We start from the raw sequence: 17730 nt of genomic DNA on the forward strand, positions 1-17730 counted from the left end.
AGAAAGCAAAGCTAGACAAAACCAAGATGCGCAAAAAGAAAGAAGAGAAGGTGCATTGTATTCCTAGAAAAAGCCTAAATACTGTCAGAAATGCAAGAAAAAGGGGCATAATACCGAAGAATGCTGGAGTAAGAAGAATAAACATCAGCAAAATCAAACATTCCACAAAAAGGATGAGAAAAACTTCAGCATAACTCCTACTTGCCTGTCCATCACCTCTGCAGATACCTGGTGTCTGGACAGCGGCTGCACGTCCCATATGTGTGCACAGGAAGATAATTTTGAGAACATGAACTCGGAAACTGGAACTTTGCGGCTAGCGTCTGAAAATCACACCGCTAAAGTTGAAGGCAAAGGCAAAGTACGTATAAACATCCAAAACGAAACAATTAACCTCCATGATGCGTTGTATGTACCTACCTTGGCATCAAACTTAATGTCAGTCGCAAAGATCACTGAAAAAGGAAACACCGTACTGTTCACAAAAGATAAGGCATACGTTAAAGATCAAAAAGGTAAAGTAACTCTAACTGCCACGAAAGAAAACGGCCTGTACTACACAAAGGGAGAAAAAGCAAATATAGCAAAGACAGTCGGCAACATTGAAATTTGGCACCGAAAACTTGGACATCTTAATGAAAATTACTTGAAGTTAGCTGCAAACAAGAAATTGATTAGAGGACTCGAACTAGGAGGAGGAAATTTACCGGACTGCGAAGTATGCATCAAAGGGAAGATGGCCAGACTGCCATTTTCATCCTTAGACGGACCACAATCTACACAAGCGCTGGAAATTGTGCATAGTGACGTCTGCGGGCCCGTCAACACTGAAACACTAGCCGGATCTAAATATTTCCTAACATTCCTGGACGACTACACTAAATATTGTTGCATCTACTTCATATCGCACAAAAGCGAAGTATTCGAGAAATTTAAGGAATACAAAAGCAAAGTCGAAAAGTTTCATAATAAACCGATAAAAAGTCTACAATCGGACAATGGAACGGAATACTGCAATAGAGAATTCGATAACTTTCTAAAAGAACATGGAATCAAGAGAAGGCTCACAGCACCGTACACGCCTCAACAGAATGGCCAAAGCGAACGCAAAAATAGGTCTCTTCTTGACAGAGCACGGTGTTTGATGATCGAAGGAAATATACCTCAAAAACTGTGGGCCGAAGCAGTATACAAAGCGAACTATCTCATCAACCGAAGCCCAGCTAAAGCCCTGAAAGGTTGTACACCATATGAAAAGTGGACCGGCCGTACTCCATCTGGAAATCACCTGCGTATATTTGGATGTAAAGCTTTTGTCCTAAACAAACACAGAAAAGGTCAATTTACACCAAAATGTACAGAAGGAGTCTTCATGGGCTATGCACAGCTAGCAAAAGGTTATCGCATTTACATTCCTGAAAAACAAGGTATTGTAATAAGCAGAGACGTGAAGTTCATTGACAAAATGTATTATAAAGAGGATGTTGATCGTACCGAAGAAAACTACGATGATTTTTTTGAAAAACAGGAACAACAGGAACGTGTGAGACCTGAAACAGAAATCAAGGTTAATAAAAATACAGAAAGAAAGAGGAAGGAAAAACAAAGAAAGAAGAAGAAAAACTTACCTGTAGTAGAAGTTGAATTCTCTTCAAACCCTACCCATGAAACTGTAGTCGCACCTCCTGTACCAGAACCTGAAGATGGTGAATTTGAAACCAACGAAGAAATTGCAGAACCTGAAGATGATGAATATGCAGAACCTGAAAATAGTGAAATAAATGTCAACAGTACTACAAACGAAGAGCCAAGACCTCTTAGGGCGCGTAAAGCTCCAATATGGCACAAAGATTATGAACTGATTGACCAACCTTCAAATTCAGATGAAAATCAAGTGCCATTAGATGAAGACATGGACGAACTCTCACTTATATGCGAAAATGATCTCAATAACGAAGAATGGCATGACGCTATCAAAGCGGAAATAAAAGCTCATATAAAGAATGGAAGATGGAAAATTGTTAAGAAAGAGAAGGACATGAAAATTATTGACCATAAAATGGTTCTAAGGAACAAATGGACTCCCGAAAAAGGAGAGATAAAGAAGGCCAGACTTGTTGCGCGCGGATTTGGACAAAGACCTGGAATTGATTTCAATGAAACATTTGCACCAGTTGCCAAATTAAGTACCATTCGATCTGTAATTGGACTAGCAGTCGAAGAGGACTTAAAACTTAACCAAATGGATGTCACGACGGCATACCTGAATGGCGACCTGGCAGAAAATATATTTATGAAGTTTCCAGAGTATACCGAGCAATACGTAGCCGAAATAATGGTAGAGGCATGCGACGAGGATGATTTTACTTTGTATGACAAAGCAAAGAACATGCTAGAAGATATAAAAAGTATCGAACAAGAAAAAGTATGTCACCTCAAAAAGGCCCTCTATGGATTAAAACAAGCAGGAAGGCAATGGTATACAAGATTAGATACCGAACTAAAGAAAATAGGATTTCAAGCGTCGAAAGCTGATCCTTGTGTCTACATATTAGTCAAAGGAGGAGAAAAGACAATAATTGCCATATATGTAGACGACCTTCTTATTGCTTACTCTTGCCCGAGAATACTGGCCGAAATTAAGAAAAAGTTAAACCAACAATTCGAAATGAAAGATTTAGGACAACCAAAACGTCTAATCGGAATTGATATGGAATACAAAGAAAATAAAATAAAATTAACACAAGAAATTTGAAGAAACATTAAAGAAATTTAAGATGGAGGATTGCAAAACCACGACTACTCCGATTGAAATCAACTTAAATCTGGAGCCTAACAAGAAAGGAGGAGAGGATATTTTACCCTATAGAAAGCTAATAGGAACATTAATGTATATCTCTGTCGCTACACGACCCGACATAACGTATGCGGTTAATTATCTATCAAGATTCAACGATAGTTTTGGACCGGAACATTTTAGATCGGCCAAGCGAGTGCTACGATACTTGAAAGGCACGACTAACGTCGGCCTGACTTACACTAAGTCACAGAAGCCATTGGATGGCATGGCGGATGCCGACTGGGGCGCTTGCAAATTGGACCGAAAGTCCTGCTCTGGTTATACTTTCAAATACGCCGGGGCAGCGATCAGTTGGGCATCCAAGAAACAAAGAAGCGTGGCCCTTTCAACAGCAGAATTGGAGTACACCGCTCTGACAGAAGCTGCGAAGGAAGCAGTTCACCTAAGATCGCTGTTTAGAGATTTGGGCATTGATTTCGGACAGATAACAATTTGGAGCGACAATCAAGCCGCCATAAAATTGGGACACAACCCTATAGTATCTTCCAAATCGAAGCATATAGATCTGAAAGTACACTACATCAGAGATTGTGTAAAAGAAGGTGTACTAAAGATCGAGTACAAGTGTACGGAAGAGATGGAGGCTGACCTTTTGACAAAGGCACTACCAGGGCCCAGACTCGCTATGCTTAGAGGCAAACTGGGCGTGCTGCAGTAGTAGTGTTGTGAGGAGGAGTGTTGGAGATCGATGAAGATACTGGCACATCACAACTACAAAGGTTAAAGAGTGTGTCACTTAGCTATCTGTCAATTCTGATATATAACTGAAAAATGTATGATCTTGTGTTGATTCGATATTAGTAAAATAAAACAAACGTTTACATATAATATTTATTTCTTTCATCCGCCTCTCCACCCAACAATATCACGCTGCAATACTGCAGCAATAATCCTGGTGCATTCTGCAACCGAACGTTAATATAAACCTATTTTCATTTGCAGTTTGTGGTGTAAAAACTATACTTAGCGAATCTATCGATCATATTAATGAACCTAATGATAGAGAAGTTAATACATTCTTGGGAAAAATACTACAGGCCGATAAGTTCGAAGAGATTGCGGATAGAATAGCAGATAGAGCGGTAAAAAAGCTTAATGACTTCCATAAAACGATTGTTATTGAAAAATTAGTTACTGATGATGGAATATATCGTAGTAAAACGAAACCTAGAGAGATACTACCGCATAATCATAATCATAAGCATGGTAAAATTGACGTCGATGCTGTTTTGAAGAAACCAGATATACCCTTAGGTGGCTTAAAATTGAGATATAAACAGTTAAAGTACAAACATGCCAAGGCCACTTCGCAGAATGACGAATCTGTAAATACTGACAATAACAAAAGCAGTGAAAGAGATCAAAATATCAAAACAATTAGCGATGAAGACTTTAAGAATCCATTTGGTACAGGACAAACCATTTCTTGGGGTAAAAAATCTCCTAAGCATCCATCACCTAGAGACGAACAACTACTAGAAGATTCGAGAAGTGACAATAATGAAGGGCTTAGTAATGAGAGTAAATCAGGAGAAAAAGGCAAAAATCCAACTAGAACAACAAGGACAGAAGGAGACAAACAATTTGTTTTAGATGATCACCCAGATTATGAAGAATATAATGAACAGCTGGCTAATATTGAAAATGTTGATGGCACTAAAAAAGCATTTTTAGCAAATCATTCTTAGAATAAAATTGTAAACATAAGCATATTAGTAACATAACAAATAATAAATTGGCCCATGATAGAGTCAGACCAAGATAACTCTGCAACGATTTAAACAGTATAGATTGAACATCTATTATTTATTCGTCATATTTTCATATAAGTTTGATATTTAAAATAACACTTGCACAGTCAGTGCTATCAAAACAACTGAGGGGGAACCTCTTACTCTTGGACCGTGGGATACGTGTAATATAATAAAGACTGTCAATTAAAACTACTTATATAAATAATGATCGATTAAACCGTTTATAATTTTCTCAAAAAATCATCCCTTCTTAGTAAAATTACGTGATGTGAAGATACTTCCTTTCGCTTGCCTTTCCCTTTTGAAATGACTACTGTGACAGACGGGTAACTACGGAATCCTACACTGAGCATGGTCCGACATGCTTTTGGCCGGTTTTTGCACATCACTAACATAAACCGGAAAATAAAAGAATGCTGGCTTAAAAGACTCGCATTCAGGTCATAATTATAAAAAAAAAGAAATGACAAATACTTCATCTGTCATAAATGTCAAAAAATCAAAATTGAATTTACTGAATTTACTGTGAATTCATGAATTGTTTGTATTTATTTGTTTTATTTTACGTAAAGTACTCTCTTTTAAGATGCTTTAAAACCGAATTTTGAAGTGAGCAGAGGTAAGTTGTTTTTATAATAAATAATAATATAAATATTCATCATATCATATTTATTCATCAACAATACAGGATTGTGTTTTGAAGTACACTTAGTTACAATAAAATAAAATAGGTAACATTTTGGAAATAATATAACAATCATCATATACATTTTTAGACTAAATACTTACTAATAACACATTTTAGGACAACATTCACGTTATATATAATGAGATCAAATATGGCATTTATGAACAACTTTAACATTTATTTATAAGTTTAGTTTTCATTTTAATTATTAGTTTATTTATTCCAGTATCATTTTTTATTCTTTCTGCATTGCGACTTGTGACCTATTCATCGCCCTGCCAATATGAATTACTTGTATTGTTTTAAAGTTAATACTATACTTCGATATTTTAGCATTAGAAAAAGGGTAAACAATCTTGATGTCTTTTTAGGGTTCCGTAGCCAAATAGCAAAAAACGGAACCCTTATGGATTCGTCATGTCTGTCTGTTTGTCTGTCCGTCCGTATGTCACAGCCACTTTTTTCCGAAACTATAAGAACTATACTGTTTAAACTTGGTAAGTAGATGTATTCTGTGAACCGCATTAAGATTTTCACACAAAAATAGAAAAAAAAAGCAATAAATTTTGGGGGTTCCCCATACATACTTAAACTGAAACTCAAAAAAATTTTTTTCATCTAACCCATATGTGTGGGGTATCTATGGATAGGTCTTCAAAAATGATATTGAGGTTTCTAATATGATTTTTTTCTAAACTGAATAGTTGGCGCGAGAGACACTTCCAAAGTGGTAAAATGTATGTCCCCCCCCCCCCCCCCCCCCAGTAACTTCTAAAATAAGAGAATGATAAAACTAAAATAAAATATATGATGTACATTACCATGCAAACTTCCACCGAAAATTGGTTTGAACGAGATCTAGTAAGTAGTTTTTTTTTAATACGTCATAAATCCCCTAAATACGGAACCCTTCATGGGCGAGTCCGACTCGCACTTGGCCGCTTTTTTTATTAAAAATCACTTGAAAAATAGTTATAGGTATATTATATTGTGATTTCTTTTGGTTTTCCTAAGTAATAGTAGTTACTATTTTTTTAATGTGTTTTTATATTAAATTCATGTCATGATTGTTTACCCTTTTTCTAATGCAAAAAAAATTAATAACATAGCAGTCATCCATTAATCACATCACACGTTTAGGGGGAGGGAGGGGGGTCAAGATAATGTGACATATTGTGACATGGGGGAGGGGGGAGACACAAACTTTGTGACGTCACTTTAACTTCATCAGTAACCGAAAATTTATTTAAATTATTTTATTTGCTGTACATTTAAATAACAAGTTTTTAAAACGATAAACGTTTTTATTCGTTTAATTTTCTTTCCTAAGCAGTTTTGGGTTATAAAATTACTAATATTTATATCGTCAAAAATATTTGGATAAAATATTAATAATACTTAGGTACTTACTTAATTCGATTTGGTGATTTCGTAGAAAAAATGTGACGTCACACTAAGGGGGAGGGGTTTGCCAAATGTGACCAAGTGTGACAAGGAGGGGGGAGGGGTCACAAAACCTAGAAATTCGTGTGACGTAATTAATGGATGACCCCATACTGAAATGAAATGAAAATCTTTATTTTCAGGCAACTATTATACATATATGTATATGACTGTGTTAGTAAATTTGTTAAAGTGTCTGTCAACAATGGCAGATAAGAAAGTGTGCTGCGTGAAAGACTGCCCCGCTAAGAATGCAGAAGATGTCACATATTTCAGTCTACCTGCGAATGTGGAGAGGTGAGTGAGAATTAAACCAGTTTACAATGGAGTCGGCCAGTCGAAGTATTTAGCAGATGGCACCATCATAGCTTGCCCTGTCAATCCCTAGAATTGTGTCAAATTTTTGTTTTTTTTAATGCCCTAGACGCCAGCCCTTTAAGCCAAATCTCATAGAAAAAAGGGCACAGTTGCTAACCCCATTACTAGATCTAAAAAAACAGCATCTAAAGCATTAAAAAGCCTCATATTCTGGTGCAATTATTTAATAAGTAATAAAATAATTTGACTACAACTATTATTCTTTTTTTTTATTCTGTTAAATAAATGTAAAATTAAGAATTCTCAATTTCATTTAATTTTCCTATAAGTTAATAAAGATTTTTTTCTCTTAATTCATCATTTTTAGCTGATTTTTTGTTCTTCCTTTCTAAAACCAGTAAGTATTGTTAATGTAGTTTCTAAGAAGATTAAAAAAAAAATATTTTACAGGAGACAGCAATGGCTAAAGCTGATAGGAAGAACAGACTTATATAATGATACACAAAATCCAAGCAACTATGCAGTGTGCTCGATCCACTTTGAGGAAAGCAATATTAGTGTCCTTAAACAAGCGCTACCTACAGCTATCCCTACTAGACATGTCCCAAGACAAAGAAAGGGCGAATCCATATTTAGTTCCAATACCGCATCACAGACAGACTTCTCCAGTAGTGAGGACGATGATGATGATGAAGATGAAATTGATAGTGATGATGAAAGAGTTTATAAAAGAATCAAACCTAATAGAAAAATGTTTGTCTGTTGTGAAATTGATTGTGATGATAGGCGATTTTATGATGATGAAATTTATGAAGAGCCATCATTTTCATTATGCTATAGTGAGAATGAACCAAGAGACAGTATTGCTTCAGGGAATAGAAAAATATTTGCCTTTTACGAAGATGGGAATACTGAAGTAAGTGAAAATAATGATACATCAGTTACTGATACTGACAAAGTTACACCTAAATGTAATGTACCAGATAATGGAGGAAATAACACTGTACCTGTGATAACTAATGTTGTTAGTTTACAAAACCCAATATTTATCTTTGATAAGTTCTTAAAATGGCGACAAAGAACAACCAACAGACAGAAAGGGTCAAAATATGAAAAAGACTTTAAAATATTTGCACTGAATCTACATACAATCAACACAAGAGCTTACAGGATGTTGATGGATACCTGGCAACTGCCCAAAGAAAAAGAGTTGAAGGATGTACAGCTAAAGATAGGGCCAAGATTAGATGAACAAATGATGATGTTACTGGAGCAAAAGTTTAAATTGCTGTCAAAGAAAGCAAAGTTTTGCACTTTAGGACTTTATGCTATGCCTTTAAAGCCTCATCTCTATTACGATCCTGCTAACGATAATATAATAGGAGTGCATAATGTTAATGGTGACAAAAAAAATAAGGCGGCTACATATGCTTTAATAGCTATGGTTAGAGGCTTAATAGTTCCATGGCGTCAGCCTTTAGTGTATTCGTTCTTCTCAACTATGACAGAAGTTGATGATATAGAACTATTCCTAAAGGACATTATTCAGAAACTGAAGAATTTAGGTCTGACAATTTTGGGAGTTGTGATGGGATCCGATGATTTCTTTTGGAAGTATTGCAGATCAAAACACTTTATTTCCGTGACGAAGCCTTATCTGAGGATCGGGACAAACAAGTTGTATGTCGTGTTTGACATCCCACATGTTTTGAACATGTTTAAAGAAGAATTTTTGGAGAATGACTATATATTTGAGAATGAAAAGGTCTCCGGAAAGTATGTCAAGCTGGTTTATGATATTGATAAAGAAAAAGAGAGAATGCTGTCTAAATTGACTGATGAACATATGAAGGTTGGTAAGAAACAGAAAAACATTGAGCATTCTCTTCATGTTTTTAGCAAAGCAGTCTGCGGAGCAATATGCTTTTATAAAGACCATGGATTGATAGAAGAAGAAGTAACACCAACAGTAAATTTTATAAGGAAAGTTAACGAGGCTTTCGACGTGTTAATTAGTGGACATAAAAATAAGGATAAGATGAAATTAGCTGCAGCACAAAATAAAGCACTTGATAATGGTTTATCTGTATTCAAAAAGCTGGCTAAAGTTGTGGATTTTGACAACAACAGCGGCAATCATGGATCCAACAGCATAAAATACTTTCTAGTTTCATTTAGGTCTCTATGTTTAATATCTTGTGCTTTAAAAAATGCGCAGCAAATTGGGATGATTCAAACCAGATTCTGTAATTTAGAGCCGATGCTTAAATTCGTTGATTTGATAAAAAAAGATGCTAAAACAAATAAGCCGTCTTCAATTAAATTCACGGGGTCTTTTTCAAAATTGTTCGTCAAATACTTGGTAGATTTGACACCCGCGCCAAAATCCATAGGCAATATGGATGACTTTTTAAAAATGGCTGACGGCGTGAGTGATTGCTACGAAGTTTATAGCGGGGACCGAATTCGTTTAAAAGACAATGATTATAGATTTACCTTGCCGGATACATACGCCATTGTCTACGTTTCAAGCTATTTACTGTATAAATGCTCGATACTTCACACATGTAAAGTATTTGTGGAATTCATGAAACGTATGGTTGATTTAAGTAAAACTAAAGTGTACGTTCATTTTGAAAACTGCAACAAAGAGGCAGCTTTTTATGGCAAATTAAAGTTACCACCGATGGAATTACCAGCCTATGTGGAAAGATTAGATAAATATTTTTTAACATGCTTTAATGATAATTTTCATACGAATCCAGCGGAAACGATATATCGTGCTCTAAAAAACGTGCCTTCCTGGAAATTCCCGTGTCCGTGCTTTCCAAATGAATATATGCTCAAACTTTTTGTACGGACGAGAATGTATCAAACGGTACTTCACAATGCTAAATGTTTTAAAAATGTATCGTTTGATACCCCGTACAGCTTGGAAATTAAACAATTATGATTTATGTGTAAGTGTAATAATAAAAATGGATCTAAATAGTAAGTGGTATTGATTTTCGTTTTTAACGAAGAAATCTATCCCCCAGGACAATAGAGAAATAAGGAATATAAATAAAGAAAGAGGATGCCATACCAGGGATGTTGCGGATGCAGATTTTTTGACATCCGCGGATGCGGATGCGGATGTCAAGATTAGGTACTTAAAAAACGTCAAATATTACATTTTTAGTATTTTTTTTTATTACATAAAAACGAAACGTTTAGTATTTAAGCAAGAATATAGGTGCGTTATATTTAATAAACAGGAACTTGGCCTACTTTTCTGGATCAAGACGATTTCGTTATATATCTATACGAAATTACCTAGCACTTACGCCGCCGGTAAGACGTTCCTGTACCGACTTGTTCGACATCCGCATCCGCATAAGCTCCGCATCGATTTTATGCGGATGCGGATGTTGAAAATAATGCGGAAGTTCCGCGGTTGCGGATGCGGATGCGGATGTTCGCAACATCCCTGCTCCATACTTTCTTACCAAAACGTGAGTTATTTCGTAGTCGACATCTAACGTCAAGTAGCGGACATTATCAGTTCCGCTAATAGTCATCAGTTGGCAATAGATGTAGCGGCAAACAAAAACTAATGTTCGACAATTTTTATTAGCTAATATTATAACCGGATTAACCGGAACTATATTTTCAACTCCTTCTGCTTATTAGTTGTAAATTGTTTTATACATTTTTCGTCAGTAGCGAAACTTATGCCATCTGGTGTCAAGTAGCGGTACTGATAGTTCCACTAACTTGACGTTAGATGTCGACTACAAAATATAGTGTGTCAAAGGACTGTCTTATTTCAAACATAGACAGGGAGAGTCATATTCATATTATATCTGTCTTACAGTAGTACTAGCACCCAAAAGAAAAGGATGAGTAGGTATAGTTTTTTTTGTTCCTATTTAATGACAAATTGGTTTGACCATCTATAACTCGCGTTTTGGTAAGAAAACTGATGTTACCCTTGGGGGATACAACTAAACGGAGTAGCCATTAACAGGCTTTCCCCTCTGTCGAAAATAGGCGGCTAACGGTCATACACAATGTATGGACTGACGTTTATCTGACATGGCTATTTTTACGTTACGCATACATTTGACGTTCCCCTCCCCCGCAAAAATCGGCAGACTGTTTTGTACAGAAAATTACAGACATGGCGTCTCCGTTTGATTATATCCTCCAAGGAGTTACCACTCTTTCTTTATTTACTTACTAGTTTTTGCCCGCGACTTCGTCTGCGTGGAGTTAGTAATTTGGGTAGCTTATTTTTACCCAATCTGCTTTATAACGATGCCCCATATTCCTTCCACCCCCCTTTTCACCCACTTAAAGGGAGATTTTTGGGATAAAAACTTCCCTATGTCCTTCCCCGGGACTCAAACTATCTCCATACCAAATTTCAACTAAATCAGTTCAGTGGTTATTGATTGCCCATACAAATTTCCACCCCCCTTTTCACCTCCTTAAGGGGTGAGTTCAGAGATAAAAAGTATCCTAAAGTCTATTTTTTTATTCGGTAGACTGAAATGACAGTTAATAGTATGAACATGAAATGTCATTTCATACTATTAACTGTCATTTCAGTCTACCGAATTAAAAAATAGACTTTATGTCCTTCCCCGGGACCGTAGAATAAAGAAGTAACTTTACTTATTACTTTATGCCGGGACTCAAACTATCTTCATACCAAATTTCAACTAAATCGGTTCAGCGGTTTAAGCGTGTAAAATATTAGTATGGATTATCGTTAAAAATGGTGAACGAATCAAAAATGTCAAGCTGAGACTGTAAAAAAAAAAACATTTTGACATATCATTGTCATGGCTTAGTTATCTTATTGGAATTATTGGTTGTTGTATTTGTCGTTATTCTCCCAAGGAAATAACATTAATTTATGTGTATAGTTTTTGGTTAAAAAGTGGTAAAAATACAAAGATTTCGATTCAACTTTTTTGAGGACTTGAGGTAATTTACTTTTACTGTAATAGAAACAGTCGGCATAACATTTTTGCTTCCATTTCCTGTTTGTTTACAAACTTTAATTACAACATTTTTCCTATAATAGGTAAGTATAGAATGTCATAATACGAAATTATAATATCTGGGGGCCCCCGCCAAGTCGAGCATGTTCCATTTTTATCCACTATCACTATGCCCGTCACTTTCGAACTTACATACTTGTTAGAACGTGACAGGCATGGTGATAAACGATAAAAATGCGACCGTGCTACTAGGGCAGAGCTTATTGTGGGGCTTAGTCAAATTGTGTAAAAAAAATGTCCTATAATATTTATTTATTTATTTAACACATAATATAAAAAAGTCGCTTCCCGCAGTCTGTCTGTATGTATGCTCAGATCTTTAAAACTACGGAACGGATTTTGATGCGGTTTTTTAAATAGAGTGATTCAAGCATGGACCTAGAATATTACGGACGGACTGTCACCTAAGACAAACTGTGACACTGCAATGGCGGACGGTTTGAATGTGTGCGTGTAGACGAGTGTTACCATGTAACACAAATTCTCCCCTAATGGTGAAACAATTATTTTTAATATCGTCCTTGTTTTCAAATAAAAAAATTAGGACAGTTTTACGTTAGACAATAAAAAAGGTGTGTACGCGTGTGTACGTATCTGATTTTATAGGTCTTGAAAATGCGCAATATTGCACAATTACTTTGTGCAAACATTATTTTCAATACCTAATGATATTTAGCATCGTAATGAAATCAGTTCGTCATGTTTTTTTAATTTATACATTTAACTTGAAACATATCTGGTTTCCAACAAAAAAAATATAATACATAACAAACAAACGTTAAGTATCGCTCCTTAGTATCGGGAAATTACCATAGCGACCTAGTTTGAAATGCATAATCAATAATTTAACCATTTACCTAAATTATCTCTTAATACATAATGATTTAATAAGAAGGGTATCAATTACCCTACTTTCGGGAAATTACCCTATCCATGTTACTGGTCACACTCCTGTTTTGCATTTTGATAATTTATAAACAACAAATTATCGTGATTTTACGTGCTAATTGATAAACTTAAGTATGAAAAGTTATTCCGTGACTTTTTTTCTTTCGGTCGGTACAATTCTAGCAGGATTTAGCTACGCATGCCGGCATATTTTATATTTTTCTTCGACATGTTTACTTCAATGACGTTTCGATTCGTCTGACGGCAAACTGGTGGATGTGGGCTGTCAATGTGTGTGTGTCACGCGTAAATACTTAGAAACTGGTGGATGTTGGAATCACAGTTGTGTTGTAAGCGAAACTCTGTCCGTAATATTATAGGTTCATGGATTCAAGAGGAAGGTTTATGTATAATTTGTTAACCCGTGCGAAGCCGGGGCGGGTCGCTAGTAGTACATATAATGGATCAGGTTCACCCCAAAAGCTTAATTTTTTACTACTATTATTTGACAAAAGCTTGTTCATTTCAGAACCATGGAGCCCTATGGAAGTGTACCGGTCTTCATAGACGTGGAACGTGCTCCCGATCGGTTTATTATCACCCAAGAAATGTGTCTACCAGGCCGACCTACTAGGTAACGTTTTCAGGGTATAAATAGAACACTTAATGTAAGGCCTGAGTGGACGCTCGAGTTGGGCGTGCAGCGGGGCGGGGCGTGCGGCGTGCATGTTAAACAAATGCAAGCGTATAGGAGCGGCCTTAGTACACGCTGCTCACATCACGCGTGAGCCTGACGCCACGCTGCACGCCCCGCCGAACGCTCCGCCTCGAGCGTCCACTCAGGCCTTACACTTAAGCCTCCGGTGTCCGTCTGCCTGTCGGGGCTGTATTTGGAAAACCGTTTATGTTTATTAAGTCGCCCCATAAGTTCTACCTACATGGAAACATTCACCACAAGCACCTCGGTCACGCTCGCATGTCGGTTTAAGTTCCTCCTGATCCCGAGCGTCAGCGTCTAGTCAACTCTATGGCTGCTGCTCGACGCAACGTTGGCGCAACTGCGCAGCGACGCCATTTTCCATAGCGCTGACTAGACGCCGACGCTCAATAGACGCTAGTGTGGAGTAGGCAGTGTCAGGCCTGAGTAGACGCTCGAAGCGGAGCGTTCGGCGGGGCGTGCAGCGTGGCGTCGGGGTCAGGAGTAATTTGAGCAGCGTGCACTAAGGCCGCTCCTATACGTTTGCATTTATTTAACATGCACGCCGCACGCCCCGCCCCGCTGCACGCACAACTCGAGCGTCCACTCAGGCCTTACACTTATACTTTCTGATGCTGGATTCGAGATTAACTTCTAATTCATAAAAGCATATGAAACATTTTAAATATTTTGACTTAAAAGTCTTAAACCAAACCCTGATTGTTTTAATAGTAGCGGGGAAAGCCACGCATTCGATCCAGGGCTAATTCAGTTCCCTCCAATGGCGGATCAAAATCAACCAACTCCGACAAGCCAGGCGGCTTCAAACCAAGAAATGCAACCAATAGCAACTCAAAATGAAGCTATATCGAAGCCAAGTGGGACGAGAACGTAAGTAAACTCTGTTTTTTTAGGGTTCCGTACCCATACTACCCATAGGGTAAAAGCGGGACCCTCTAACTAATAACTCTAATAACAGAGGAGTCTTAGTAATACTAAGACTCCTCTGTCCGTCTCTGTCTGTGACCAGGCTGTATCTCATAAGCCGTGATAGATATCACGAAAGAATAACGAATAGGTACAGTGGAAAATTTCATAGATGATGTATTTCTGTTGCCGCTATAACAACAAATACTAAAGAGTACGGAACCCTCGGTGGGCGAGTCCGACTCGCACTTGTCGGGTTTTCCGGTTCAACATAATCTGTGTGTTTTTTACCCCTGAACATAGAGAAATAAGAAATAAGTAAGTTCCTAGTTCACTCCATGCATAATTTCCTTATTTAATAAATAATAAGCTGTACAGCAGGTAAAACGTATTAATTATAAGTTTAAAACGCCCTTAAAACTTAATACTTTTGGCATACTGCTTTTCGCATAATATTACTTCGCAGAATTTCTTTTCGTATATTATTTGGCAGAAAACCCATACCCAGGGGTTCCCAAACTGTGCGCCGCGGCGCCCTGGGGCGCCGTAGACGGTACGGGGGCGCCGTAAGGCCATGTTGCCTATAATGCCTTAAGTATTTCGAATAGCCTAGCTAGGCAAGGGCGCCGTCGCCGAAATTTTAATCTTGCAAGTGCGCCCCGGACTGAAATAATTGGTAACCCCTGCCGTAACCTAACCCACTTAGAAAATTCTGCCAAATGAATATTATGCGAAATGACTCTGAACAAAACGTTCGGATACTGCGGTTAACTATGTAAACCATGTAAATACTTAGCTTAAGAAATACAACAAATATTTGCATGCTGTTTGTGGACGGTCGAATTAGGAGAAACTTTATGTATATATAACAACTGTAATCTGACCCTATTCACGCAAATAAATAATTTATGATTTAAGGGTCTTAATGTTTACTTTAGTACTAGGACTGCGTCAGAAAAACCGGACGAGGCAGCCTTAGCGCCGGTGCCGCGCCGGATACGCTGCCCCGAATGCCAGCGGTACACCGCAGAGAATGAGGAAAAAATGCTGCGTCACATCAAAAAGGTACGTACTTACACGTTAAATATGTCAATACAACAGAAACCGAAGGTTCGGTTTCGAATCAGTTTCGGCCGAAACCGAGACTTTAATTAGACGATTTGGAATCTTTGAAATGAAATGTCGGAGGCCTTTCTTTTTACACGTCGGTGTGTTATGAGATCACAGTTTTGTTTAGCGACGGTACGTACCTATTGGCTTTCAACTCTATGTATTTAATATAGGAAAAACCAAAGTACAAAATTTAAACTCCCTAAAAACTAACTTTGGCAACATTGTGTGTAAGGCAATTTTACCGCTATAAACAAGCAAAGAAAATCATACACGTCGCGCGCTCGACCAGTAAAACGAGCAGTCGGTTGAGTCGGTGCTCCGTGTAGAAGATCCTCGAAAATTGGATCGAAACATATCGAGCGTTTATTTGACTTAACCGTTACGATGCGGATGGCACGACAGGCGTGTCATCAATGTTTTTAACGTGTGGCGTATGACACGATAGGCGTGCCATCCGCAACGAATACTGGAATCGCCGCCGAAGCCAAAAGTTTTCGGAAATGGAACACGCAACGAAATCCGTAGTGTAAGGCCTGAGTGGACGCTCTTGTTGTGCGTGCAGCGGGGCGGGGCGTGCGGCGTGCATGTTGAACAAATGCGCACGTATAGGAGCGGCCTTAGTGCACGCTGCTCGCATCACGCGTGAGCCCACAGCCACGCTGCACGCGTCGCCGAGCGAGCGTCCACTCAGGCCTTACACTTAATAATGCGTGAACCGTTTAAAATAATTTTAATAAATAAACTCCAATCAATAATATTTCCTTTTTTCAGGTACATAAAGGCGAAAACCCCTTCCAGTGCTACATGTGCGACTACAGCACATACAACAAAAGCCTATTCGAGGAACACGTCCGCATCCACCAAGGAATTAAACCCTTCAAATGCTCTCAATGCGATTACAAGAGCGCATCAAAGAAAAACTTAAAGAAACACGAATTGATCCATAGACCAAACAATCCACTGAAATGTAAGCAATGCGATTTCATAGGCAGACATTCCAAAGCCCTAAAAAGACACGAAGAAACTCACACGGACGCTGATTGGCTGAAATTTGACAGCTGCAAATTTCAATTTCAAGATTTAGCCGCGTTCAAAAAACACGAACGCACCCACAAGTTCAAATGTAAGGATTGCGATTTTAAAAGTTGTTCGAGGCCGTTTTTAAAACGACACATGGTTAAAGAGCACGGTTTGACAGATGATAATGTCAAATGGGGCAGTTTTAGTTGTCAGATTTGTGGTTGGACTTCTAGTTCGATGGCGAAGATACTCCTGCATCTGATACATCATCCTAAGCAGGTGGTTGATGAGAGTGTTATAGATATAAGTATTTTGAGGAAGCATGGTATTATGGGGTGAAATCTTACACTAATCTATCCTCCAGACAAACGAAACATCCAAAATTAGCCACTGAAATTTGAACCTAAATTGTAGGAAATAGTTGATTTTGCGTTATTTGAGAATTGAACGAAACAAAGCAAAAGCGACTGTTCCAATTGGACGTGGAAAATTACATCGAAAAAATAGGTACTATAGGTAGGGACTTGGGTTTTAGGAGGCTATTTTAACCCTGAACGCCACGCCTATCGTGCGTGGCGTGTCATTGTGAACCTTGTCGGAATACACGAAGGTTGATATTGGCCTGAAGCCGCGAGCGTCAGTTGACGTCTGTGGCGGTCAAAGGGTTAACTAGAGACGCGAAAGAACGCTACAGCTAAGAATGGTATTGACAAGTGGTTTTTAGGAAGTATGAAAAATAAAAGGCAATTAATATTGTATTGTGTAATTTATTTGAACATTTTATATTCACGATATTGTAAACAATAAAAATTAAATACAATTTATTTTATCGCATATGTTATTTGACCCAAGAAAAACAAAGAGAAGTACATTTAAAAAAAGCGGCCAAGTGCGAGTCGGACTCGCCCATGAAGGGTTCCGTATTTAGGCGATTTATGACGTATTAAAAAAAACTACTTACTAGATCTCGT

The 17730-nt window shown here is 37.7% G+C and overlaps 3 protein-coding genes across 3 annotated transcripts; all 3 read left to right on the forward strand.

Moving 5' to 3' along the window:
* The first annotated feature begins 2777 nt into the window (after positions 1 to 2777).
* On the forward strand, positions 2778 to 3518 carry LOC134660073 (uncharacterized). The gene has a single exon (XM_063515773.1). The coding sequence runs from the start codon at positions 2778 to 2780 to the stop codon at positions 3516 to 3518; it is 741 nt and encodes a 246-aa protein (XP_063371843.1).
* A 3422-nt stretch (positions 3519 to 6940) lies between these two features.
* LOC134660329 (uncharacterized) lies at positions 6941 to 10023 on the forward strand. Its single transcript, XM_063516077.1, has 2 exons — positions 6941 to 7042; positions 7514 to 10023. The coding sequence occupies exons 1-2, from the start codon at positions 6951 to 6953 to the stop codon at positions 10014 to 10016; spliced, it is 2595 nt and encodes an 864-aa protein (XP_063372147.1). The 5' UTR covers positions 6941 to 6950; the 3' UTR covers positions 10017 to 10023.
* A 4457-nt stretch (positions 10024 to 14480) lies between these two features.
* LOC134660075 (zinc finger protein 136-like) lies at positions 14481 to 17102 on the forward strand. Its single transcript, XM_063515774.1, has 3 exons — positions 14481 to 14590; positions 15565 to 15691; positions 16511 to 17102. Exons 1-3 carry the CDS (start codon positions 14481 to 14483, stop codon positions 17096 to 17098), a joined length of 825 nt encoding a protein of 274 aa, XP_063371844.1. The 3' UTR covers positions 17099 to 17102.
* The last annotated feature ends 628 nt before the right edge of the window (positions 17103 to 17730 follow it).

The sequence above is a fragment of the Cydia amplana genome, chromosome 26 (genome assembly GCF_948474715.1).
Source record: "Cydia amplana chromosome 26, ilCydAmpl1.1, whole genome shotgun sequence".
Lineage (NCBI taxonomy): Eukaryota > Metazoa > Arthropoda > Insecta > Lepidoptera > Tortricidae > Cydia > Cydia amplana.

Coding starts and splice junctions, on each gene's coding strand:
- LOC134660073 (XM_063515773.1), top strand. CDS start 2,778: ATGGAGGATTGCAAAACCACGACTACTCCGATTGAAATCAACTTAAAT.
- LOC134660329 (XM_063516077.1), top strand. CDS start 6,951: ATGGCAGATAAGAAAGTGTGCTGCGTGAAAGACTGCCCCGCTAAGAAT. Junction 7,043..7,513: donor CTACCTGCGAATGTGGAGAG/GTGAGTGAGAAT, acceptor AATATTTTACAG/GAGACAGCAATGGCTAAAGC.
- LOC134660075 (XM_063515774.1), top strand. CDS start 14,481: ATGGCGGATCAAAATCAACCAACTCCGACAAGCCAGGCGGCTTCAAAC. Junction 14,591..15,564: donor AAGCCAAGTGGGACGAGAAC/GTAAGTAAACTC, acceptor TGTTTACTTTAG/TACTAGGACTGCGTCAGAAA. Junction 15,692..16,510: donor TGCTGCGTCACATCAAAAAG/GTACGTACTTAC, acceptor TCCTTTTTTCAG/GTACATAAAGGCGAAAACCC.